This window comes from Sapajus apella, unplaced genomic scaffold (assembly GCF_009761245.1).
Source record: "Sapajus apella isolate SASKATOON/1434 unplaced genomic scaffold, GSC_monkey_1.0 scaffold124, whole genome shotgun sequence".
NCBI classification, from domain to species: domain Eukaryota; kingdom Metazoa; phylum Chordata; class Mammalia; order Primates; family Cebidae; genus Sapajus; species Sapajus apella.
The window spans coordinates 1,306,690-1,333,894 of record NW_022437064.1 but is presented as its reverse complement, the minus strand read 5'-3'; the positions used below and the strand labels follow the sequence as shown (position 1 = coordinate 1,333,894).

Here is a 27,205-nt window from a genome sequence, read left to right as displayed (position 1 = left end):
ATTAGACTCAATTTTTAGATAAACATATATAGTTGTAGGATATATAGAAAAGAACTATGTGATACAGTAGTTTGTGCTTTTCAAGGACTTTGTTCATTTCATCTAAATCATTGAAACTTACATTTGCAGAATTGTTCGTAGTACTCCCTTTTATTGTTTTGATGTCTGCAGGGTGTGTACCGATATCTTTTGTTTCAACTGTGATATTCGTAATCTGCATTTTCTCCCTATTTTTCTTTGTAAGTCTTGCTAAAGGCTCGTCAATTTTATTGATCCTTTAAAAGAATCACTTGTTATTATGATTTTTCTTCCTTGCTTTTATACTGTCATTTTTGAGTTCTGCTGTTGTATTTATTGTTCTCTTCTGCTTGCTTTGAGTTTATTATATTCTTTTTCTATATTCTTGAAGTAGGAACCTAGATGACTGATTTGAGACTTTTTCTCTTTTACAATGTATTATAAAATTTTCTCAGCCCTCTTTTAGCTACGTTCCACAAATTTTCATATGTTGTATTTCACTTTCATTCAGCTTAATGTATTTTTAAAATTCCGTTCAGAATTTCTCTTTGACTCACAGACTACTTAGTAGCATGTTTGTTTGGTTTTTTAAGGTTTGAAGACTTTCCTATGATCTTCCTGTTATGGATTCCTAGTTTGATTCCATGTGGTCAGAAAAGACACTGTTATTTATTCTAAATTTGTTAATATTTGTTTTATGTCTCAGGATATGATCTGTTTTGGTACACTTTTCTCAAATCCTTGGAAAGAATGTATTCTGCTGTTACTGGATGGAATGGTCTATGTATGTGGATTGATGCTGATTGGTTAGATCATTGGATGATGGTGTGTTTGATTTTTTAAATTTTTTTCTGATTTTCTGTCTACCAGTTGTAGAAAGACAGGTGTATAAGTCAGCACTGTCATTGTGGAGTTGTCTGTTTCTCCCTTCAGTTCTGTCCATTTCTCTTTCACATTTTTTTTGAAGCTTTGTTTTTTGGGCATACATATTCAGGATTACTATGTCCTCTGGATGGATTGATTCTGTCACTTCCTGGGATTGATTCTCATCTCTTCTTGGGACTCTGATCATAAGAATGTTCAATCTTTTGCTATAGTCTTACAAGTCTTTAAAGCTCAGCTTATTTATTTCAGTATATTTTCTTCCTGTTGTTCCCATTGAATAATTTTTATTGTTCTGTCTTCAAGTTCACTGATTGTTTCCTCTGTTCTCTTCATGTCACCATTAAGCCTGCCCAGTGAGGTATAATTTTGATTATTGTATTTCAGTTATAAAAATTCTGGTTGGTTCTACCTTTATATCTTCTATTTATTTGATGAGACTTTCTGTTTTCCTGATAAGGCTTTCTATTTTTTATTTGTTTCGATCCTGATTATAATTGCTGGCTGAACTTTTTTTTTTTTTTTTTTTTTACTAGATTTTGACAGACAATTCTAATATCTTTGACTCCTTGGTGTTGGCATTTTTATTGGTTATTTCTTTACAATCAATTTGACATCTCCCAGATACTTCATATAAAAAGTGACTTTCTACTGAAAATTGAACATTTTATTAGTATTTAGGAAGCGGGAAAAAGAAAGTAGGACTACTGTATCTTTCCAGAAGTGAAGTCCATAATTTTGAATATTATTTAAAATAAAATTTAAATCTTATTATATTTTCTCTATAGGAAGAAATAATCATCATAATAAAGTTGTTTATCATAAATAACTGTAAATTTATATAACACTCAGATTCAATAAAATTGTGATTTAAATACATATGCAAATTATTTTTAAGTTACATTCATCAATCCACTATTCCCACATATGGAACTAGAAAAGTTTTCTTGGGAGTAGACTTACGCTTTCTTCACACACATAAAGCATTGCTTTTTAACCAGCCTTCTGGCTATTTCATGTCTCCATTTGTCTTCTGTTTTCTTTTTCCAATGTTCTCAATAAATACAGATTCATATGTGCATCCATATGTATGTATTTATTATGGATATATAATTTTTTCTATAACAAAGTAATAACACTAATATAACTTCATCATTTTATTCTATTCTTAATTTCACATCAAGTTTATTTTTTTTTTATTTATTTTTTTTTTTGAGACGGAGTTTCGCTCTTGTTACCCAGGCTGGAGTGCAATGGCGCGATCTCGGCTCACCGCAACCTCCGCCTCCTGGGTTCAGGCAATTCTTCTGCCTCAGCCTCCTGAGTAGCTGGGATTACAGGCACGCACCACCATGCCCAGCTAATTTTTTGTATTTTTAGTAGAGACGGGGTTTCACCGTGTTGACCAGGATGGTCTCGATCTCTTGACCTCGTGATCCACCCGCCTCGGCCTCCCAAAGTGCTGGGATTACAGGCTTGAGCCACCGCGCCCGGCCTCACATCAAGTTTATTAACTAAAATCTTAGAATAAATGTGATTTGTGCTTAGCAAACTTTATACTGTTTTATTTTACTTTTTCTTTTTAAAAGATTGGTACAATTGTATCAACTTCATCAAATGTTCTTGGGGTTGTACAATTTATTTTAAGAAAAGACAAATTCTAATTTATGGTATTTTAAAATTTCAATGTCGATGTTTAGAAAGGATGCATATTGTGTCTTTGAAACTTTTAAAAGGAGCATAACTACTCAAATCAGATATTTTTAGTTAAGTTGTAATTTACGGAGAAATCTTGGGATTAATTTTCATAGCCATTTCTGTGATTTTTCACATCTTTGTTTTGTGTTATATACCACTTATTTATATGCAAGCATAATACTAGGAGTATGATTATTAAATTAAAATAGAGATGGTATGATTCAACTAACTATGATGGGCTAGAATATTAAGAGTTATCCATATTCTTTCCTAAGTAATTGTCTTTGTCTATGTGGTGATCTTTTCTTCTCATTCTGAATACATTGCTACTTTATTTTTAAAATTCAATTATATTATCTGTAGCATTTCTCATGTTAAAGTGCTGTGTTATCCTGCATGAGAAATGGTAGTTTTCAAATTCCTAGTGGGAATTCTTGCTCTTTTGAATCCGCATCTGTGTTTTAAAATCTCAGATCTGGAAGGAATCCCAGAAACTATTTTATGCCTAACTTATATGTGAGTATAACAACTCCATGCCACACCAACCTCTACCCACTAGATTTTGTATATTTTTAAAAAGAAATAGTGAAAGTATCTCCTCATGTAAAAATGACAATGGCTAGATAATATGCTATGCAGAACTGTCATGGCCATTGACACAAATTTTAAAGAAAATTTACAAACCAATGTTATGATTTTCATATATTTAAAATTCCTTTCATCAGTTTGTGTTGCTGATACACATTTCTTAGCTTTAATATAAAGTGTGAACATATTACCAATAATGTTTTGCCCCTCTGCTCCTTTCAAAGGCTTCCTGAAGAGATTAAAAGAGTAATAATAGCTAATATAAAATTGTCTCATCTTCATTTATAGGATTGGTTCCATTGAATATCAGTACTCAGCTCCATAAACAATCATAATCATGCTTAAAACTAAATAAGTTTATTTCACATAATAAATGTTTCCACATTAAGCATTAATAGGCCTGAAACAATTACTTGTTACATCCAAGATGAATTGCAAACTTAGCAGGTGTTCAAGGCCCTACTTGAAATGTGCACTTCCTTTTTATCTCTCATTCTTCTGTATTCTTATGGAAGTACCCAGAGTTCTTAACCAGGCTATGCATTATGATAGCTACATGACTATATGCAATTTGTTTTTTAGTCTAAAATGCTCCTTGTGTGCATGGTAATCTCAACTTGGAGCATGTCTTCCATAAAGCCTTTGCCGGCCAGTTCTTTCTCTCTGCAACTGAGGCAGTTTCCTTTTGCCCACACTATGCCTAACTCATAGTGACTTTCAACATGGTACCTGGAACTCTTCATTGCCCATATGTGATTACATTACTGAATTTTTAGAAGTCAGAACTTATTGTCACATATTTCCTTTTTCTTCTTTTTAAAAATATATTCCAAAGCTAAGGGCTTTGCACAGTCTGTGGTGTTTGCTAGATGCTTGTGAATGTTGGGTTTCTTCTGCATTACATAGCTACAAGTTGAGAAAAGGATTTTTCAGTCCTTCTTTACACTTCTCAGTAGGACTTTCAAGAAATCCAGGGAGACCTAAACCACTTTATTACTTGCATCCAGAATTCTGAATTTAAAAAGTAAAGGAACAAAAATATCCTTTTGTTCAATCCAATTACTTAATTTGTTATTATATATTGATAATCTTTCTAGTTTTATTTTTGGAAATTCTTTCAAAAGTCTTAATTAGGAACTTTGGTTCCACAGTGCCCTCCTCATCCCATGACTTTCTTGATTGGGCCACCTCCTTAGCTGTAATCACCTGTATCTTGAGCAATTCGCTCCCAGTAGTAGCATGACATAACAAAACTGGAAAAGAATACTGGTCTTTGTAATAGGTTATATCATGGACAGTAGAACACTTGAATACCGGATGGCTGCTCCAGAAATGCTCGGTTAGGGAAATAGAGTAGAATATAGTTGTTCTGTATCTGCAGGGGAAAAGAAAGGCCAAGATAAATATTTTTCCTTACTTAGACACAGCAATAATACAATTTAAAACCTTCTCACTTTCAATCCTTAAGTTGAAGAAAAAGACTCATCATTTTATTATTTCATTTATTAAACTGCAAAATATATTTTACCAAAATTTATTACTGAGACAAATTTCCTTATTACCCTTGATCTTTTGTAATTCTCTTTTAAAATTTGTATTTGAGCAAAGTTATAGTTACTTATCCAAAAGCAAACACTTTTATTTCTTGAATCCATTTTTCTATTATCTTAATAATTGATTTTTAGGCAAGGCCCTAATGTTCTGATTTATTCTTTCTAAAAAGGTATCAGTATTACTAAAGATTAGCCATTGTTTACTCCACTTAATAAATTTTTGTTAAATTGCACTAAAATGAGTTTCTATGTAAATAATTAACCTAATGAAAATTTTCCTTTTCACCTGAAAACAGAATGATATTGAAGCACTTGATGATGTCCTTACATCCATATTCAAACATGAGATACCATATTATGAGTTCCAATCTCTTCAAACTGAAATTCACTCTCAAAAAAAAGGTGAGTATTTTCCAGCTGCATCAATTATTCTTTATATAACATTCCATTCTATATAACTTTTTAGTAAATGTTATAGCCCAAAATATAGGTAGCTGCACTGCTGATGAGATGATTTAGACAACTCCTGACTCCTGGTGAAAAGGTACATTAGTACAAACTTCTGAATGTTCATTTTTTTTTTTAATCCAAGCCCCTAAAAATGCACATAACTTTTGCAATTAGCAAGCCTACTTCTTGACTTTTATTCTAAGGAAATGTTTGGGCAACTACTTTTATGATAGAAATTGTTCATGATATTATTGTTTATAGTAACCAAAAAGTGGACATAATATTACAAAGATAAGTGATTATATATATTTTCATATACCTATTAATGCAACCATTAGAAGTTAATATTATGATAAATGTATTTGCTTGCCAGGGTGATGTTTTGATGTATACTTAAGTGAATTAGAAGCAGGTTATGTAGCAGAGAGAGAGACAGTGTGATCATCTGTGTAAAAAAGTACATGTACATTTAACAGCATATAGGTTTTATATAATATAAATTGATGGTCCGGATGGATTTGCAGCTAGTGTTCACAGTAGTTATGTTTGGGTTATACAATTTCAAATATTACATCTTGTTTCATTTTATCGAATCTGTATTTTCTACAACTATGTATTATATATGTGGTTAAAAATACAAATATCAAGGAAAGTATATATAGGAGCTATACATGAAAAATTATATTTCCAAATGTCATCGTGAAATCAGTAGTAAATTTTAGAATTTTTTCTGTTCCTGCAGTTTGTTGACATACTGTTTCTAACTCATTGATATGCCAACTATGTGTGAAACTCTAAGGTAGAGCTGTAATGGTGAATATAACAGATATGAAGCTAAAGAATATGAGCAGTTAATGTTGATATATTAAAAACTAATGAACAAAGTTTTATTTTCTATAGGGTTTCTGTGCTATTTAAAGCAATTTTTTCATCAGCCTGGCAGGACTCAAGACAGAAATAAGAAAAGAGTAGGAGTCCTAAGGCACAGCTGCTTGTGATTCACCTAGATATGTGAGAAACTGTATAATGGTGAGGTTCTGTTAGGGGGTAAAGTCAATGGTATGCTAGCTGTAAATAAGTACTCTTGTGAGATTAGTGACATTTTATTTTTGTTTCCAATATATATTTTAACAATATGTAATTCACTTACAAAATTAAATACTAGATGAGAATAGAAAAGGGACATGATATGATTCTTTACTTACAACACATAATATTATTGGAGAAAAATAATATACAGGTATTTATAGAAAGAATCAATGAGATAAACTTTGTGGTGGTGATTATATTAACAATAACATTTTAGGTAAAGGGTACATTAATTTTCAGGGTTTGCTTCAAAAAGGAAGAGGGATTTTTACCTAGGTCTTAAATGATTATGGTTGCCAAAAGAATGGAAATAATCTTCCAAATATAGATAATTGATTCTGTAAATTTTGGTGCATCTATTAATACAACAATCTGAAATTAATGTTACTGTAAATGTATTTCCAGCCTTGAATGATATTTCAATGTATACCTAATTGAATAAAAAGCAGTCTAGGTAACAGTTTAATTTTATTTGGAAGTTATTTCAAAAGTCTTAATTAGGACTTTTGTTCCACAACCCACTCCTCACCTTATGGCTTTGTTAATTGACCCATCTCCTTAGCTATAATCGTTTGTGTCTTGAGCCATTTGAACCTAGTCATAGCCTTCATTCAAGCTAGGGAACCAATAAGGACAGAGAAAGGGAAAAGAAATTCTAGGCAAGAGAAAGTGCATACAATGGTGTGAAGATGGAATTATGACACAATAAAAAAGCTGAGACAATTTTGGTCCCTTACTTTTGAGATGAAGAACTCTGGATGGGTTACATCAGAGCCCCTAAAAACGTGAATCTGGTTCAATAGGGCTGGGGAACATTCTAAGTATCTGCCTTTCTAAGGAGATTGCAGGTGAAGCTGATGCTCCTCCACCTCAGACCTATCAGGACTTCAGAGCAACTGTTCTCAAACTTAGCTGCATATTGTAATCACCTGTGTGGCTTTTAAACTTCCTATGCCCAAGTGATACACTATACCAATTTATTAACCTGAGAGTAGGTCCCAGCCATCATTAGTTTTTAAGCTTCCCAGGTGATTTCAATGGGCAGTCAAATTTACTAACCCATAATTACTTCAGTGTACTACAGACCAGCAAAATCATCTTTATATTGAATTTTAGCACAGAAAAGATTACCCTCTCTTTATAAAGATAGTAGTATATGAAAGTTTTTGAACCATCACTAGAATTTAATGATAATGTTTTATCTGAAAAAAATTCCAAAATTTAAAAAAAAAATTAAAGCTAAAAATGAAAAGTTGATATAATCCAGATAACTCATTCAGAATCATTATTGCTGGGTATTATTGTGCAACAGATGTTATTAAACCTATATATAACAGACCCAAAGCATCTCCATAACATTAAGCTCTAATTTCTAATTAATATGTAATAAGAATATGCAATAAAGATACGAATATGACTGAGCTAAGGTATTACTTGCCTCCTTGACCCTAGTCTTGGATCAATGCCCACTTCAGAATATCTAGTATTTAATACTATGCACTTGTGTTTCATAATGTTCAAGTTGAATTGCTAGTATGGTTTAAGTTACCTTTATACATATATTAATTAAGGGAATTGGAGAGAGAAATGGTAAGTTGTTGAAGAAAGTACTGGAGGTTTTCTGAGAGGTAAATTCAGCAAACCATGAGTCAGGTGTAACCCCAGGTATCTATCCCTGAGGACAGGTCTCTAATTATTTGGTGAAATATTTTATTTACTATTATTAAACAGTTATTTATTTCTGTATATTTTAGCTAAAGTAAATGGGAAGTTGGGTCACTCTGAGAGGACATAATCATAAGGAATTGAGAAAGTTTACATTGAGTATTGACCTACCCTAAGGATTTGTCATGGTATACCTGCAGATACCTATGGTTTTTTTAAATTATGGAGTGAAATGCTATAGCAACCAAAAATCTTATTATTGCCCCATCCTCTCTTTATTTTGGTAAATTCTGGGTTTAGTTTCCTGCCACTTCATTTATAATAAGTAAAATATCCTTCCATGTCATTATGTCTCAGTCATTTTTTATTCCTTTCTAGACAATAAACTCCCTTATTTAACATGCTTTCCTGCATTGTAGGAGTGGGTGGAAATAAGATGGAAAGTATACAACAAATAAAATCTGCTTTAATGTTCTCTTACCTTGGAATGCTTCATTATTGATTTAAAATTAGCGCTTTCCATTGACAAGAATTTTTCATGCAAAGAAGTTTTCTCTAGGAGTAGAATGTTACCAGGTTTCTAACTAAACTTGATATGCTAATATAATACAGGACTTCCGAATACGCAAGTCATAGAACTAATTCATGAACAACTTTCTGGTGTGTGAATCATCAGCAACTGTGAAGTCAATATAAAAGATTGTGATAGGCAATTTTTTGCTGATGTATATAGTACTTGAATAGAAAATATCAGAGTGTGTCACTTGAAGTAAGAGTATTATTTTAAACAACTTCTGTTTTGGTTGCAGATTTATGTGTAAACACACATGCTATGATCTGTCATTTAAAAAATTTGAATGCCACTGACTTGGTGTGACAGTGAAGCAAAACAGCACACGTAGACAAACACAATTGCTTTAGCCCTTCTGTAATTCTCACCTATTCTGAGTTTCAATTCTGCTGCAGAGTCTCGTAAATCTCACTGCAGCAGATCCAAGTGTTTTCATAACTTCTTTTCAGAGCCCTTCCAAGGCCTGGATAATGCAGATAATCTCTTGTCATGGACAGGAAAAAATATATAGTTTAGCTTGTTTTTATTTTTACTTTTTACAGTCTATGCATTTAACAAAATTTCGCTTTGTACCTCATAAATTTTTACAAAAAGAGCTTGTTTTTAAAGGGGCCGCAGTTGCCAGTTCAATTATCATAAATGGCAATTAGTTTAGGAAAAATTAAACTAGGTTATTTTGCCCAGAATATCTACCTTCACTTATAACTGTCTCAGTAGAACCCATGCCACTTTATAGAAAGCATGTCAAAGCCTATATTCATTTACAATTGGTAGCAGTATTTTATTCTGAAAGAGGACAGCAGATGATCACCCAGGACTGTGAAAGTATTAACTCAGAATATCATCTCTGAATATGTCTTTGAAATATGGAGCATGTAACTGGATATTCAATACATAATGTGGTGGTAACTGTAGCTCTAAGATTTGTCTAGGACTGGTAATATCTTTAGGGTCACAGAAAATAGATCATTTGCAGGCACGGTAGCTCAGCCTGTAATCCCAACACTGGGAGGCTGAGGCGGGCAGATCACAAGGTCAGGAATTTGAAACTAACCTGGCCAACATGGTAAAACTGTCTCTACTAAAAATACAAAAAATAGCTAGATGTGGTGGCACACACCTGTAATTCCAGCTACTAGGGAGGCTGAGACGGGACAATCATTTGAACCTGGGAGGCGGAGATTGAAGTGAGCCCAGATCACGCCACTGCACTCCAGCCTGGTAACAGAGTGAGGGTCAGAGTGAGGGACAGAGTGAGGGTCACTCTGTTACCAGGCTGGAGTGCAGTGGTGTGATCTGGGCTCACTTCAATCTCCGCCTCCCAGGTTCAAATGATTGTCCCGTCTCAGCCTCCCTAGTAGCTGGAATTACAGGAAAAATAAAAATAAAAGTAAAAAATAAAAATAAAATATAAAAACTCAAAAAAAAATCACTTGCTAACTCAGTGGAGGAGAACTAAATGTCCATTGGATTGTCTTTTTTACATCATTAAATAATTTAAACATGCAGACAAATATAGAGAATAATATAAAGAACACCCTGTAGCTTTGTCAGATCTTAACATTTGCTTTGCTTCAGATCTTTTTTTCTTAAGAAATAAAACATTACAGATCTAGTTGAATTTCTCTGTTTCACTCTGTTTCCTGTGCAGTTCTTCATCCTTTCACTATGTATATTTATTTTCATGATTAACATATAGTGTGTACAATTTTGTAAATTTTATGTAAATTATACTTTTCTTTCAACTAATTTTTTATCCTTATAATTTTTTATATCTATACATGTATATATGTAGATCTAGTTCATCATTTTAAAAGTTCTATAGGATTATTTTGGTTGATTACAGCACAATATGTATCTGTCCTAAATATTAATGTTGTTCTTAAATTTTTTATCATTACAAGTAATGCCACAATGAACAATCTTGTATATGAAACCCTATGCATATGTGTAATAATATCTCAGGAGATACAATTACTTTGAAAACGCTGGTTAGACTTATTCCTCTTTATCTTATGAGTTTGTTAACATCAAAAGTCTTATTTAAAATTATATTTTAAAATTATTTGTGGCTGCTCCTTTCCTTTATACCTATGAGATGGAGCTATGTATCAGTGAAATTTCTGGTCTAGACAGTTATGTACATATTCTACAGTGGTAGATATTTTCAAATTTCTAACAAAAATGTTTGCACTGATTAACAATCTCACTAGCAGTATTGTGGCATTGTTCCACATATTTTGTATGTTAAGAATTGTAAAGCTATTTATTTTTGCCAATCTGACAGCTGTTAAGAATCTCACCCTTTAAATAACATTTTAAATACAAACATAGTTGAGCATCGCTGTTTATTAACAGTTCCATGTTTCTTTAGTGAATTTCCATTTAATAGCCTTTATTTATTTCTGTTGTTACGCTTTTCTTATTGAAGTTTGGAAACGCTTTTTTCTTTTTCAATATACCTATTTTAAATAGCAACTTTTTGTCAGTTTTTCACATTTGCAAAAGTGGCTTGCCTTTTTTTGTGATATTTTGTGTGAACATATGATTAAAGTTTATAATAAATCTTGGTATGTATTAAAGATAAACCCTGATTTTTCTTTAAATTATTTTTGTCCCACTTCTTCCTTTATTTGTCCTATGGCATTTAAGATCAGTATGCCATTTTTCCATGAAAAACTTCATGCAATTGAAATAAAGTTATAGATTAATTTGGTTTAAAAAAAAGCAGGATACTTTATTTGTATCTGTTCACATCTTTCAAAAAATATTATATTTCATAAAACTTATGTCAATCTTTGTTAAATTTATTCCTATTTATCTTAAGGTTTTGCTAACATCAAAAATTCTTTTTTAAAAAATATGTTTTAAAATCATTGGTGGATGTTCCTTTTCTTCATATTTGTGGGATGAAAACAAATATAATGTATAATGGCTTTACAGAGAAAGAAGACTTTTAGTAAATGAGGATTTACTACTTTCTGAAAAGAAAATTAGGAAAAGATAGAATCAACAATGAGAAGATTTTATAAGAAATCTTTTTGAAATTATTTTCCAGTATATAAATTTCACAAAGCATGAAGTTTTAGGGACCTTTTCAGTTTGCATTTTAAATTATCTGAGAAGAAATTTGAAAGCTCTGAAGAAATCAATGTAAAAGAAAAAAAGTGGGCAAGAGTATTTTTTTCTTGGATGAAAAGTAATAGATGATAGGGAAAAATGTAGTAATGTAAATTCATTTCAAATTAGTAACCAACACATCATCATTAAGTAAATATACTAAATTCGGGATTCATTTTCACATACGACATTATGAAAATGTCTAGTAATTAAATTGGAGATTTGGCATGTAAATTGACTGTAAAATTATAGATTTTTCCACTTCTTTTTTTTTTTTTTTTTTGCTAATACAATCCAAAGTACAAATTTTCACATCTCCTGCCAATAATATTTTTAGCATATTCTCAAGCTAATGAACTGATGCTTCAGTCTGGATCAAATCATATAAAATAAAACAGCCAGTTTGAATCTTTCAGATTTTTTTTACCTGAGTAACCAAAAAAATATTTTTTTTCAAAATCATACTACGGTTATTCGTGTTTACAGTGTTTCTTCAAAGATTCTATATTTCTTCAGATGTGAAGTTTGAAAAGGTATGCTTACAAACATACTGTGGTTGGAGGCTGTGAGTATAAAATAGGAAGGAAAGAAGAAGGGAGAGAAAGAAGAAAAAAATAAACAAGGCTGATACCAGGATGAGAATTTGTCCTTCTTCATCCCAGAATGACTTCCCAGACAAAGAATTATCTCTGGCCTGAGTATACATGAAGCACAGATAGGGAAGACAGGACATTATGTCTTACAGCGTCAAGGAAATCTTTTGACTTAGGATGCAATCTAACTGTGGAGCATAGGCAATGTGCTATCCTGAGTCCAGCTTTAAGGAACCAGCATTTAGGAATGGTGAGCCCTTTTCCACCTTTCAATGAACTTTATAATCCCCACTCACACCATTTCCATTACCATAACAACACATATTCTGAAATAATAAAGGACTATGTAATTATAGATGCAAAAGATAAGCTGTGAACATAATATATTCTCCCAATTAGAAGAACCTTGATGTGAAAGATTAATCTTATTCATTCATTTATGTAACAAGCACAAACTAAGTGCCACCCTTCTAGGTGCTCCAGAAACAGGTGGCCTATATAGGAAAGTCCTTCTTCATGGAGCTTTTATTTAAGTCATGGAGGTAACAGAGTAATAAAACAGCAATGGCAAAATAAACAAGACTATTGCAAATAGTTATATGGGTTATGAGATAAATAAAGTGAGTAGAGAGTTAGGAAGTGATGAAAAGCCATGTGAGGATTTTACACATGGCTTAATATCATCTAATTACATAAGACAAAATATTACTCTTGCTGTTATGCAGAGAATAGATTATAGGTGTGTAAAAATGGAAGTAGGGACACCAGATAGGAGGCAGTCCTAGTAGTGGCAGGAGAGGCTTGATGGTGGCTGTCACCTGAGTGGTAGGAGTGGAGGTGATGAGACTTGCTTGAGCTTGATAGATATTTGGAAGTAAGGATTGTGAGACATCCTGAGAAATTGCAGGTGAAGGAAAGAGAGGACTGGTCTGTGTGTAACTAAAGGCATGTTTATAAAAATACAAATAAAATAAATATCAATGCTGTTAACTGAAATAGAGGTCCTATGGCAAGAATAGTTTTGACAATATGATGACACTGTTTTGATGGTGTGATCAAAAGTTCTAGTTTGGCTATGTTAACTAAAAGACAATAAGGTGGTTGGTGTTAAGCATATAAGTATATAAACACCCGAGAAGGAGCTCATATGTGATATTCACAGCCATAGCCTTGAATGAGATTGTTCTGTAGAGAGTGCAGAGGAGGGCAAAGGTCTGAATCTTAGGCACTGTTGTATTTAGAGGCTTGGGAGAGAAATTTCCATAAAGAGACTGAGAAGATGCAGCCACTGAAGTAGGAGAGAGGTCTCTTAAAAGCCAACAGAAGACAATGTTTCTAAGAGAATAAAATTATCAACCATGTCATGTCCTACTCCTGAGAGAAGTAAAAAAAAGCCACAAAATAACTTGTGATATACACAAAACCATTCATTAATGATAGAAATGTACGCCCATGGATCTAGGCACTCCCAATTCTTTTGTGCCATGAAAATATTGTAGATATATTGATTTCTCCTGAAACTCAGTATCAATAGGTATTATTTATAGAGCAAATGCTCAGGAAGATAAAGAATTATAGTTCTGATTCACTATGTACCCCAAACCTAAAAAGCCACAAAATATCTAAAATGAGATAGAAATGCAGACTGATTGAGACAATGCAAGATGTTAATGAGTGGAGAGGAAAAAGAGCTATCCAGATAAAACATAAAAGAAGTCTATGAAAAATTTCAATTGACTGCTTTTTTGCTTGTTTTCCAGTGTAATGAACCTCAGTTTTACTTGCTGTATACTGTTTAACTATTTTAAGCATCTCCAGAGTTTGTATCAGATAAATGAGACTGAGTTAAGATGTACAAATACTGGGAAAGGTATGACTGGAAGCTATAGGACAAATTATGAACAAGTTCATATGAAATACAAAGGACAGGATAGCAGATGTATCAAAAAATGTAGCAGATTAGGCAAAGAACTCAGAAAGTAGGGGAACACCAGCATCAAGAGGCAGATGATAAAGAGCAAACAAGGCTTGAAAGCTGAAGTAGTTTGGCTGCATTATCTCCAGCCACTTTTTTACCATTCTTATCTGGCTAAGTATCAGTTTCTGACTTGAGTCATCTTGAAAGCTGAAAAGGTAACCTGGAAAGAGAATTATTCATACATTCTTAGAGAACAAATTTTTGACAATAATGGAAATCTGAAAAATAAGTATGATCTCTATCCATTGACATCTAGTTGACTATAAGAAATTATATTCCTCATGATCATTACCTACAAGCTGCAAATGGAAATTACTTTTGTAGCAATATAATGGATACTCTTTAGTTGAAATATTATTCTAACAATACTGTTTTTCTCAAAATGCTATTCAGATTATATATTTCTCTAAGAAATAAATTATAAATATTATTTAGTCTGTAAGTTTTCATTTGTTTTGTATAAAGGGTATTTGGAAGTTAGCATGATGTGGGATTTAGCTGAAATTTCAACTTTGAAATATTTTTAAGTAGATAATTTTAATCTATATTTACTGATTTTGACTGATGTTTATTCCCTTTTTACTTTCGTCTGATATTTACAGAGGTCTGTGCTGTTGTTCTAATGGTATCTTTTATAATTGCCCATTTATATACCTTTTTATATCTTTGAAATTTATTGAGCCTTGCTTTAAATTCTAAATACAATCAGCTCTTCCAAGTAAATATTCCTTGTGTACATGAAAAAATATCATTCAGTTGTCAGGTACAAATGTTTTAAATATTTCTTTATATTAAGCTTGCTTTATTCAAATATTCTGTGGCATTATTAATTTTGAGTTTCCTTATTCTACCACAGTGAGAAATATGTTAAAATTATTCACTATTATAATGAATTTGTTTCTCCTTAAATTTCTTATGGGACAAATATAATACCCATAATTTTCACTTCTGTTATCGTCTTTTCCATTGACCCTATAAAGAATGTATTTTAAAACATGTAAGCCATGACAGAAGAAGGAGGTTTTTTACAGAAACTGTGAGCAGAATGGAGAGAAAGTGTATTACAGACATACTTTGTGTAGTTTGCAGTTCTATTTACTTCTCTGTGAGGTTAACCCCAATTTTGTTGTCTATCTACTTTTGTTTAATTATGAGAACCAAGCCCGTATTCTTTTATTTAATGCTGTGGTTCTCAAACTTTAGCAGGCTTCAGAATAACTTGAAGGATAGTTTAAAATTCAGATTGCTGCCATCTCTCCTCAAATTTCCAATACAGCATGTCTGGGTTGAGTACAAGAATTTACATTTCTCACAGATTTTTATATGATGCTGATTCTACTCCTCTGTGAATCACCAATGAGAACCACTGAGTGAACATACCAGTGCTTGACTGGCATCATTGTTATGTACATAACTAACATTGACATAAATTAAAGTCAAGATAGATTTTTTATTCCATCACTCTGTGTCCTTAAATTAAAATCATGGGTGCAGAATGAAGTAGTCTTAGAGTGACTGTTCATTTAAAAATGTTTTCCCATACCATTATTAAAAAACCAAAAAACCTCACCAATGCTTACAAAAAGTTTAATGTACTCCACTTCATGGTAGGTACTCTTCTAGATACTAAAGGAAGGTAAAAGAATGTGGGATAAACAGGACACAGCCCACACTCTCAGGGGGTACAAAAGCCAAGGAACAAGAAAACAAAACTACAAAAATAGGTGTCATTAATACAGTGTGTTCTCTACACATGGCGCTTAACATCTGTTTTGATTACTCTGTCAAAGTTCTAAGCACTTTACTTATGATGTCATTCGCTTCCTCTCAATGATCCTGAGGTAGGGACCATTTTAATCTCTACTTTACGGATGAGAAGTTGCATACTTTCCCCAGATGGTAAGTGGCAGAGCTGGGACTTGGGTCCATGCAGCCTACCTCCCATGGCCACTTTGCTAGTCCCTGGACAACTGTGCCCCTGTACATTGTAGTGAGCAGGAGCTCAGGGTATCTTGGGAGCACACACACAAAAAAAGAGGACAGTCAGGGAAAACTTCACAGGGCAGATTATCTAAAATTTAAAGGAAGACTTCTCAAGTGTTTCTGCCTAATTATATAAATAACACTACAATGAATAAGTTATAATGGCAAGTTTGAAATAACCTCAAATACTCTTTTCATTATTTTTGCAATCCTAGAAACATGGCAATTTTTGTTTCATATCAGCCATTTTTGCCTTTAAGGGTAAATACTATCCTTTAGGAAGAAGCCCCATTTTGTTCACGGATTTATTCCTAGAGCCTAGAAAAATTTCTAGTGCTCAATAAAAATTTATTATATTAATTACTTAGCTAATGGTAACCAAATAAACCATAGACTAAAATAAAACCCTGGTATCAATAGATACAGATTAGTAATATTTGAACTCCCTAAATAACATGATTCTTCTTTGTTGAATTCAGGCAGCAATTTAGATTGTCATAATTTTTTCATTTTATTTTGTTCTTATTCATGGCATCTGTTATTAGCAGAATGAAAAATTGGCATGTGTGCCTTCTGAATATGCTGCACTGAACTGTCTGTGCTCAAGTACCGAGGCACATATGCCTGTCTTCTCTGGGCCAACACAAAAATTGTAGGTTTTTTGGGGTCAACAGGAATAAGCATCTATAATTACAGAGTTAGGAAAAGAAATATAAATAGTATCTATTAGTAACTGATAACAGGAAATAGGCTATCTAATATCCATTCATTTTAATGAGGGAAATGCATGCATGGGTTGACCTCAGTTAGACACAAACATACAGACACACACACACACACACACACACAGGTGAGGTGGGGCAGAATGGGCTATTTAATTAATGTCTTGAATAAGTTACAAGTTAGGAAACTCCGTCTTACTTTTGCAGTTGTTATGCAGTAATGATCCTCAAACCTTTGAAATTCTTGACAGTTTCAGAAACCACTACATTACCACACACTATTATTAATGACCCTAAAATTACCTCCCTCCCCTTTCTAAAAGGATTCATTTGCTTACTGGATTCTGCCATTACCAAATAGTTATTTAAAATAGCTTCAGGTTTGAAAACTCACGTTGCATTATCTGAAAAGGAAAGCTACTTAGATGTAGAACTTGCTTTTATGCCTTATTTCTATAGGTTATGGTTTACTAAAGCCACCACAGTCATCTTTCTCACTGTATTGGTCAGGGTTCTCAAGGGAAACAGAACCAATAAAATGTATATGTATATATGTGTTGAAAGATACAGACAGGTTGATAGAAATATATCTATAATAAATCTCTTTATAACGTAAATATATAAAATATGTATTGAATATAGGCATTCAATTATTAAATACATATGTAACAAATAATAAATATGTACATAAATATTTATAAGACATAAATATTCGCAGCTCTGAAATCTGTAAGGCAGGTTGGCACTTAGGGGCTTCCCTAATCATTCTCATATTCCATTTTCATTTTGTCCCTACATTGCATATGGCAGTGTTTCCAAAGGCATCTTAAGTTCTATCCACTCCTTTTATTGCCCAAAAGATTTCATAGATTTACCTCCTTGCCTTTGTACATTTTATTATCAAATCATTTAATATTTTAAAAGTATAACTCTGGTGCTATAGGGATTCCTTTTAAAATGCTGAAATAGTCCTTGCTAATGAAGTAAAACTTCCTTGCCTGACATGTTGATTTACTGCTTTGCGGCCCTCATTTCTTGAATTTCCATATGAGACCCATATAAAGGCCAATAGGTAGCATTCTACCTGTAAGGCATGGCCCCTGTGCTAGAGTTCCCAACTATCTGATCCCAACCCAGCCCATCTGGTTTGTGTACTTTTACTGTTCAACTTTTTCTGAATCTTTCTTGGTTCTTGGTTCTTGTCTTATCAAGACACAGCAGAGACGAAGTTGGTAATTTTCAAAAGGAATTTTTTAATGAACACAGAGGAAAATAATGCAAGCACATCTATGTAGAAATAAAATTTCTAGAGTCTTCTTTAACCAGAGTTTAGCTACACATTGGATGGACTGGATAAACATGAAACTGTCCAGCTCTTTTTATTGCCACAACATTGTCTGGGTTTTCTAGTTGAAAATGGGCAATAAACATATTTAAATGTTGTGAGATTTAATTTTAATTGATACCAATTCTAGGAACTTCTAACAAATACTTCACATCTCCCTGTGCTTCCTAGAATTACCTCCAGACATGGACTCCAAGCTCCCAGGCTGTCCGTCTGTGGCCTCAAGCCCTGCTTCAACCTTCTTCTGCACCTTGCCTACTTCTCTCTGGCCATTCCTGGCCCACACCCCTAGATAAGAAGGCGCTTCACAGTGTGTCCTCAAAGACTCTTTTTCTGAAATCAGAATATCTTGCACAACCTGCCACATCCTTGTTCTGTTGCTCTGCTCTTACTCATTCTGCCACTAGGTACCTAAAACCCTACCTCTCCAATTCCATTTGTAAACCACCATATTTTCTTCTTTCTTTTCCTCCTCCTCCTATCATTACTGTTGCTAATTTTAGGGTGGATTTCATTCATTGGGGTATTCAGTAAGCAATGAGCCCCTTCTGGGTTTGAGGTGATGTGCTCCATTTATTCTCATACCTCTTGTCTACTCATTATGCAGGTCCTTTGAATGACAGAATGCCGACATTGTAGAACTCAATTTTTACAATTTTACAAAACTTCCAAATTTTAAGCATACAATTAGAAAATAAAGAATTTCTATCAAAAATTTTTGAATGTACAGTCTTTCAAAGGAACTATCTGAGAACAACAGAGTAACCATTCACCTACATCCTAAGTTTTTCCTGTTGTTTGCCTATGCCTGACAAGAAGAATAAACAGAGAATTAAGGCTCTAGGACTGCTCTTTCTATGTGGAAGGTGGTTATGGAAGTGGGTTTTAACCATTCCCAGTGTGACTTTTAACTGACTGGGCCCTGAACACAGACAGCCCAGGAGAAGCTCTCACAAGTCATGGACTTGAATGCTCACAGTTGCCTCCCTCAGCTCCACAGCTTTTCTGGCCTCACCCTCAGGAGCAGTACACAGGGGCTGTAGCTTCTCTCAGAGCCTCCCTGAATGTATGGAGGAGCAAAGAAAATAAGGCACCATAAGTTTGAAAATAACTGGCCATGCTGCAATGGGAAACCAATTCTGAACTCTCTTTCCAAAATGAAAAGGGGCCCATAGAGTGCTTTAAAATGCAGTTGATTCTCATTATTTCCAGAAGTTATGTTATATAAAGTAATTGACTTATTCAAGTCAATACTGAAACTTTGCTCCCAGTAGAGGTGTAGAGTTAGGTTCCTATGAGCTTCTGGTCACAATATTTTCATCAACCAATTGATACGTAACTTTGCTTTATGTGTGTTTCTGTTTAAAAAATACCTTATTTAATATATACTGTTGATTCAGACTGAACTCACCGTCAACACTGTTACTCATGCCTAAATGAATTCCTCTAATACATATATTTTCTCCATAAGGCATGCCATAGCTTTCTTGTGCTTAGAAATACTACACACCACTTCAACACCATACTTGGGTGGCGTTTTAAACAGTTAAATCACCAAAATAAACCACAAAAACTGTGACAGTTGTGGCACCAAATGGACTACAAACAGGACATTTGTTTGTAGTATGAAAATTGAAATAAGAAGGTAGAGTGTTGCCTTGTTTGACCTCAGCTGGGAATCTGCTTTGGGTGACTCAGATTTTTCATTGCTATATAGTGTCTGCAAATGACTGGGAAAGGGCCTTAAGGGGTTACAGACAAACTTTACTGTGTACATGAATTTGCAGAAATAGAATTCCCACATAATGAGGACCAACAGTACGTATTTGCATGGAAGAATGCATTGGACATAGGTTTAATAACTGATTGAGCAGATGTAATGGTATTCAATTGAATGTTGAGAAAATTAAGATGCAGAAATTTCAAGTAGCTTGTTCAAATCACACTATGACTAAATGCTAGAGTTGAATTGTAAAGATTTAATTCAAAGTCCTCCAAAGTCCTAATGCTTAAGTGCTATATTATATTCCTTCTCATGGAAAGTAAATATTAAGTTTTAGAATGTTGGTATTTAAGTAATAAAAGGCATTATTTTGAAATTTATATAGTAAGAAGAAATTACGACGCATTTGAATATAATGCAGATTAGGCTCTAACCTAATCAACTAAAACATTTAAAAGAAAAAGTATCTCTTATGAAGTTTCTTGAGATAATTAACAAGAGAAATACCAGGTGGATGCAAATTCTAATTTTTTCTCTTATTTAAGAGAATATTTTAGTAAGAAGGATTCAATTGCAACAGTTAATGAAGTAGATTCAATATTGAGGCTAATAGTAAAGTATATATCTACTTATGCATTTTTCACTGCCATATTTTATGTAATATTAGAGGTAACAACAAAACTGTAGCATAGGACTTTGATGAACTATTTCTTTTGTGCATTTTGTTTACATTATCAAGGTTTTAGAAACATGATAACCTTGGCAGCATTTTTGTTTCTTAAAATTCTAAATAAAATTATGTCTAATATTTGACAGGATTGGAAGAGTGTTATATAATGGTTATATAATGTTTATATAATGGTTCTCCACATGTTATATAATGGTTCTCCTGTCAGAGACCAAAAAGTTTCATAAACATAGCAATGCTCTGTGTTTACAGATCCACAGAAATAATAACATTACATCAGATTTAAAATCCTATTATGAAAGGAATGAAAATTATTCTGTTTCTTCAACCTTTGCAACTATCTTCCCTACTCTAATTGGTATCTAATTAAAACCCAGGAAAAAATACCTTCCAGAGAGTTTCTTGGCTTAAAGCATTTGCGGCATGGCATCAAGCCCAAAAGAATATGAGAAGTCCTATAATTTTGACTCCCAAACCTTTCATTTTATAAATTAGGAAACTGAGGTCCACAAGATGAATTCTTAAGAACAACAGATTTAGTGGCTGAGCTGGGATTAGAATGCAGAGTTCCTGATTTTTAATCTTCTCTTTATTGTGTGCTTTATTGTTTTACCCTGAAGTGGCCACCTGGTCATCCTACTCTGAATGAATATTTACTGTTCCAGATAATGATTTATGAGAACAAACGGATTACGTGGTTATGAATTTCTAGTTTCAATACTCATATTACTGTTAAATTCTTTTTTAATGCTTATATTCTAAACTTGGGTATATTTTTATTATTCTAGTGAGCTAGGTTAATCTTTTGAAAGCTTTGGTTTGATTACTTCAATTTAATTATTAGCCATCTTTTGTAGGGATTGCCTCAAAAACTTCAGAAGCAGCTCTGCACAAACAAATGTATGACTTGATTTCTTTGCTATGTGCCAATTCACCTGTTTATTTGTATTTGTAAAACAAGTGCCATTGGACTTTTCCTTAAAACATTCTCCCCTCCTCAGACATTTTATTCTATTCTCATGAAATTACTTTTGATAGACATTGGCTGAAATAAATGAAAACTAAAAATTTATTTTGTCTGGAAAAAAATCAAAAGTAAATTTGCCATACCTTGTTTTGAACTAGGGCTTCTCTATTATACCTTGGTAATAAAAACAGATGCAATGAATCTAGATTAATTAAATGAAAATTGCCATGACATGAAACAAATGTACACTATAGATTAAACACATTCTATAAAGTTTCTTGTATCTCCTTAACAAATCTATTATTTTAATCTAACAAGTGAGATTGTAAAGTGTTTGAAAAGTAAATGTGTGCGTTTAAGAAGATAACTAAATAGTGTATGAACTAAGATGATTAAAGCAAATTCACAGTTTTCAAAAAAGCAATGAGATGACAGTTTTCCATTCCTTTAAAAGTTTGCTGGAAGACTACTAACTTTTGTTTTGATTCCTTTAATTCTGTTGCCATAAGTCTTCACGTTACTTCTGATAATGCCATAGCTATCATGTTGGTGTGTAATTTCTATAACATTTTTTTCTCAACTAAGTGCAAAAGTATAAATAACAAACCATCATTCATTTTTCTGTGTTTTGTTTTGTTTGACATTGGGATACAGGTTATATTCATCATTTTATAGTGATATAAAATTAATAATTGTCTTCTAATTGATAGTTAATAATTATGAAAAATCAAACTCTAACACATTGATATAAAAGTTGTAAAATTCAGATGGAAATTTCCACACTGAAGTTGTTTATAAAAGTACTCACCTGTATTTTCTGTTGCAGTTAGTTTTTGAAAGAAAAATTTCATATAGAAATCTAATATAACCCCTCAAGGAATCTCATGTTTATTTCAACTTTAGAAGGAAGCAAACTAGGCAAGGAGGTAGAAGGAAAAATGATTTTATAGAAGAACTTACAGAATTTTGTCACTTAGTGTTTGGTTCATGTCTCAGTACATTCAAAATGAGTTATTACAGTGCATTTTTCTTTCACTTCTTTTTCATTTAAGAGGTTGGTGTGGCTTTTTAAATTAAATTTACCTTACAATTAAGAGTGGTGCATTAATGCTAGTAAGAATATTAGTTTATATTTATTTTAAGATAGGAAATTGAGGGGAGAAATATTCTAGATTGCTAAAACTATTGATGGTTTCTTACATTAAAAGTCTGGAGTGCTTTATGGGAATTACTTTTAGGGGTAGATTATGTTAGCATTCTTAACGAGATTGCCAATACAATCAAAACGTTACATCCTACTGCCTCTTGTGCTTACAGATAATCATTTCAAAGAACTTCCAACTCTTCTCCACTGTGCAGCAAAATTTGGCTTAAAGAACCTAGCTATTCATTTGCTTCAATGTTCAGGAGCAACCTGGGCTTCTAAGATGAAAAATGTGGAGGGTTCAGACCCCGCACATATTGCTGAAAGGCATGGTCACAAGGAACTCAAGGAAATCTTTGAAGACTTTTCAGTAAGTTTTTTTCTTTATTATATCACTGTATAGTCTGTTTGATATTGTTGAAGAGACTATAAGGAAAGAAAACCTATTACATTTACTGTTTTGTTTAAGAATCTAGATAAGGCACTATTAGGCATATGAAAATGGATCAATCATTGTTAGGTTGCAGAAAAACAGTTTGATAATAATTCCAAAAGTCTACTCAATGAAAAGTTAATTTATGTTGCTAAATTTTTCTTATGTGATTCCTTTTTTTTCTCCCTGTTAAGTCTCAGTTCTGTCTTACGTAGGCTGAAGCCCCAAATTTCAGAACACTTTTTGAAGAATATTAGTTTTGTAAGAATGTAAACAAAAGAAGATTTTAAGGAGGGAATACTATCGCAGTACATAAAACACCCTTTGTGCTTTCACAATTATGTTTAGAAGAGCAATTGTTTTTCCGTTTATAACAAAGATATACACATTTTGCTCCAGCAAGTGAATTATACTCTGATGGCTCTTAGGAAAATATAATGGGACAGTGATTTTGATGCTAAATTATCAAAATTTGTCTTTGGATATTTAAAACAATTTTATTGTCAAATTTTATTCCACATTGTTAATGTAGAGTATATAACTGCTACAAGCTTCTGGTTATTTTAGCATTTACTCTGATTGTCAGATTAGGCCAATCTAATTAATATTGGACTTCAGAAACAATCCTTGGTATTTGAGATTTCCAGAGAGTATATTTAAAATAAATACAGACCATGACGTTTCATGATAAAATTAATAAACTACTCATTTTAGTCTTATGTCCTTCAAATGGCAAATAAGCATTATTTGTATTTCTGGAAGAATTTTAAATAGTGATTGTCATATATACTAGTTTTTAACTAGTTAAAATACTTTATCTGATGAGGGCATTTATTTCCATAATTAATCCCCGTACGCAGGCATTAAACAGAGCAACATGGCATCTATCTCAGGTAAGTCAATAAGTCAATTCAGCCTTGGATATTTTCCATAATACTGTTATTTAATACATATTAGGCGGCTGTGTTTAACTCTGCACAACTCTATTCTTTAATTTTTAGCCACTGGTACATTGGGTTAAAATTTTTCCTAAAAGCATTTAGAGACGCTTTCTAGGATAATCCCTGATTTTCAAAAAGTGATGCTTCTACTTCTTGCTTTCCAGTAAAGACTCAGCTTTTGACAGATGCAACCCCATGCACACTTCAGGTGCTCCATAAGTAACAAAATACTACATAATGATGACAGTAGATATGACAGTAGGTACAGTGGTAGGAGGTGAAGGTTGATGGATGTGGGATATAATATTTTTTCTCTTACACTCTCTCAGTATTTATACCTCTGATCCTGCAATAACAGCACTGATAGAAGTTGATTGCTATCATTGTATCTAGATGACATTCACTCTTCCATAGTTGCTGCATTCTAATTTTACAGTTGTACTTGATAACTATCGTGGGAAATTTGTTACATATTTTTCTATCATATCTTTGTAAGCTGTTATTTCTGCCTGAATGTCTATAGTAAATATTACTTTATAGTTAGGATAGATTAATTATTTTGTCAATGTCCTGCTGTCAGTAAGGAATTGACTGGAGCTGTTGAAAGTGCCAACATATCTGTCAGTGCATTTTCATGACTATGGATAATTTCATATACAATAATTTTGCAAACTACAAAGGCCTTTTTGCAAATGTGTGGTTAAGAAAATGAAACATATGTATTATATTTTGACCCACATGGAAAAATGTTTCCTGTCAATATATATGACACAAAAATTATTCTTCTAATTATCAGTTTTATTTAAAATAAGTTTAGAAGTTGTATCTTCTTAGTGAAGGTATGCTGGATAACTGGATGTTGACATTATCTATTCTAAATACTGTTAGTTGAGTCTTTTAAAGGGTGTATATAAACCTGATGGAGAAAAATGGAATCTCATTATGCTACTAAAATACTTTATTGTTTCTTTAAAAGTATCTGTGTCACCTCAATGTTATAATGACTTAGATTCTGGTAAATCTAAGATCATCACATGTGCATTCACATATTTCATGTACTATTGTTTCAAAATGGTTTAAAGGAGCAGATATCTTTAAGTTTGAGTTTTACAATCTACCAGTGGACTATGCTTCTACTGAAGAAATATCTATTTTCAATTCCAACATATTTTGCTCTCAACTAATTTACTGTCTTGTTCAATTCTTCCTAATCCCCCATCGATGAAACATTGCTCATCTTAGAATTTCACAGGGAGTTACACTGCAGTGAGCTGGGTCATCGCTGAATAAAGTGGGTAGAAGGAAAATGCCAATTATGATTTTAGGAAAGTACAGAGAAAACACAAAGGCATTAGCAAGCATTCATATGCCAAGTGGAACCCATGCCTTATTGTCAGCTATGTGAAGGAAGAGGATGAGAATGAAAAGAAAATGAGGAAGGAGGGGAGGAAGAGAAAGAAGAAGAGAAGGAGAGCAGGAGAAGAAGGGGGCTTTATGCATTTCTTATATTGCTTCATGCATTTTTTTCTTTGAGAGGTTAATAATTTATACACAGTCTATGAAAAGAGCCTCTTTATTAGGAAAGAAAAGCTTTCATGTTTTGATAAAGTTATGTAATTAATATCTGTACTTCATTTATGTTTTCAGTGATATTACTGGATGATGATATTGTATATTTCTATAACCCAGAAAGCCTTTCAAATAACTACTCATTTTTCAGTTTCTAACAATGTCACCTGAGACAATTAATATGAAAAGTGGATGGAAAATGGGCAGAAGATTTGGTAATTAAATTCACAGCTGGGCATGAACAACAATTTGTGTAGCATAATTCATAAGCAAAGCCCAGGACATTTCAAATAGCAAACAGTGACACTGATGATTGATTCAGTGCTTCAGAAACTTATCTCTTAAATAAAAAGTACATGAAAAATTGAAAACAAACTGGAACCTGGCCTCAGATTGAGGTACCTTGACATTTAAGATAAAGTATACAAGACTAGTCTGTATTTTAAGCAAACAAATATAAATAGTATTCCCTTATATTAGCTCAGATCTGTCACACCATCTATCCCCATCAGTTTAAATCCCTTAACAAAATGATTACATCGATGTGTAAATAGACAAGAAAAAGTACATTCTCCTCTATTTGTCAGCTATAGAATTTTAGACAGGTATTCATTTATCTTAGAAACAATATCCAGAAAATATTTTTTTCCTTTCATCACTATGTTCCCTAGTAGTTTGGTTTAAACATTAATAAGCTGTTGTTAATTATAAATATTCATGAAGAAAAGTTAAGAAATGGGAAAATTAGCTTTCCATACACATTCTCTAACTGGCTTTTCAGGAACACTCCTGACTGGGAATCTTTCTATTGTTCATGTGTGGGATGGTTTTCCTGTGGCATCACGCTCTCCTTAATCTATCCCTACACTGCTCTTTTTCCCTGTGGACAGTGGGCCCGTGTGTGTGTGTGTGTGTGTGTGTGTGTGTGTGTGTGTGTGTGAGAGAGAGAGATTTTGATGCCCCCCAGTATCTGACTAATAGGCCCTACCCTCCACACTGAAATGCAGATGTGGAGGGGTAGGTGTTGAAGCACTTACAATATCCCTAATATAAAGCAATAATTGACTGGCTAATATTGAGAACCAGTTACTCAGAAGTTGGGTTTTGTGTTTAGACTAGTAAACATTTACTCTTCTTGGCCCTTTATTTCTCTCATTCTTGGCATTCCCCTCCCAGTACTTTACAAGTAGATTGTTCCATTTAATTCAGTATATATCAGTGTTATATAATTAAGTTTGAATGGCAACATATCCTGATTTGCCTATGTAATACTCAGCATGTATTTTTCTCATTGATGGTGCAGAAGGTCAGTGTTCAATTTAAAAACTTGTCTGATTTCAGTTTCCCAATCATATGCTTAGCTACGTCCCATATGGTAAATAAAATAATTGGTCATATTTCCTAAACTTAGAATTTTTTTTTAAGTTAGTTTCAGAGGCTTCATAGACAGCCCTACTGCAGTCTTCAGCATATATTTTAATGCCC

General features: G+C 32.9%; 1 protein-coding gene across 4 annotated transcripts in view; it reads left to right on the top strand.

Annotated features, from left to right (window-relative positions):
• The window catches only part of BANK1 (B cell scaffold protein with ankyrin repeats 1), a 307,020-nt gene that overhangs the window by 93,442 nt on the left and 186,373 nt on the right, over positions 1-27,205 (top strand). For 3 of the 4 annotated variants that reach the window (XM_032261511.1, XM_032261514.1, XM_032261515.1), the window contains 3 exons: positions 5,036-5,141; positions 22,951-23,147; positions 24,071-24,103. In XM_032261511.1, coding sequence (XP_032117402.1) covers positions 5,036-5,141; positions 22,951-23,147; positions 24,071-24,103 — 336 coding nt within the window. The remainder of the gene's footprint in view (positions 1-5,035; positions 5,142-22,950; positions 23,148-24,070; positions 24,104-27,205) is intronic. The other variant, XM_032261513.1, reaches the window with a different exon arrangement.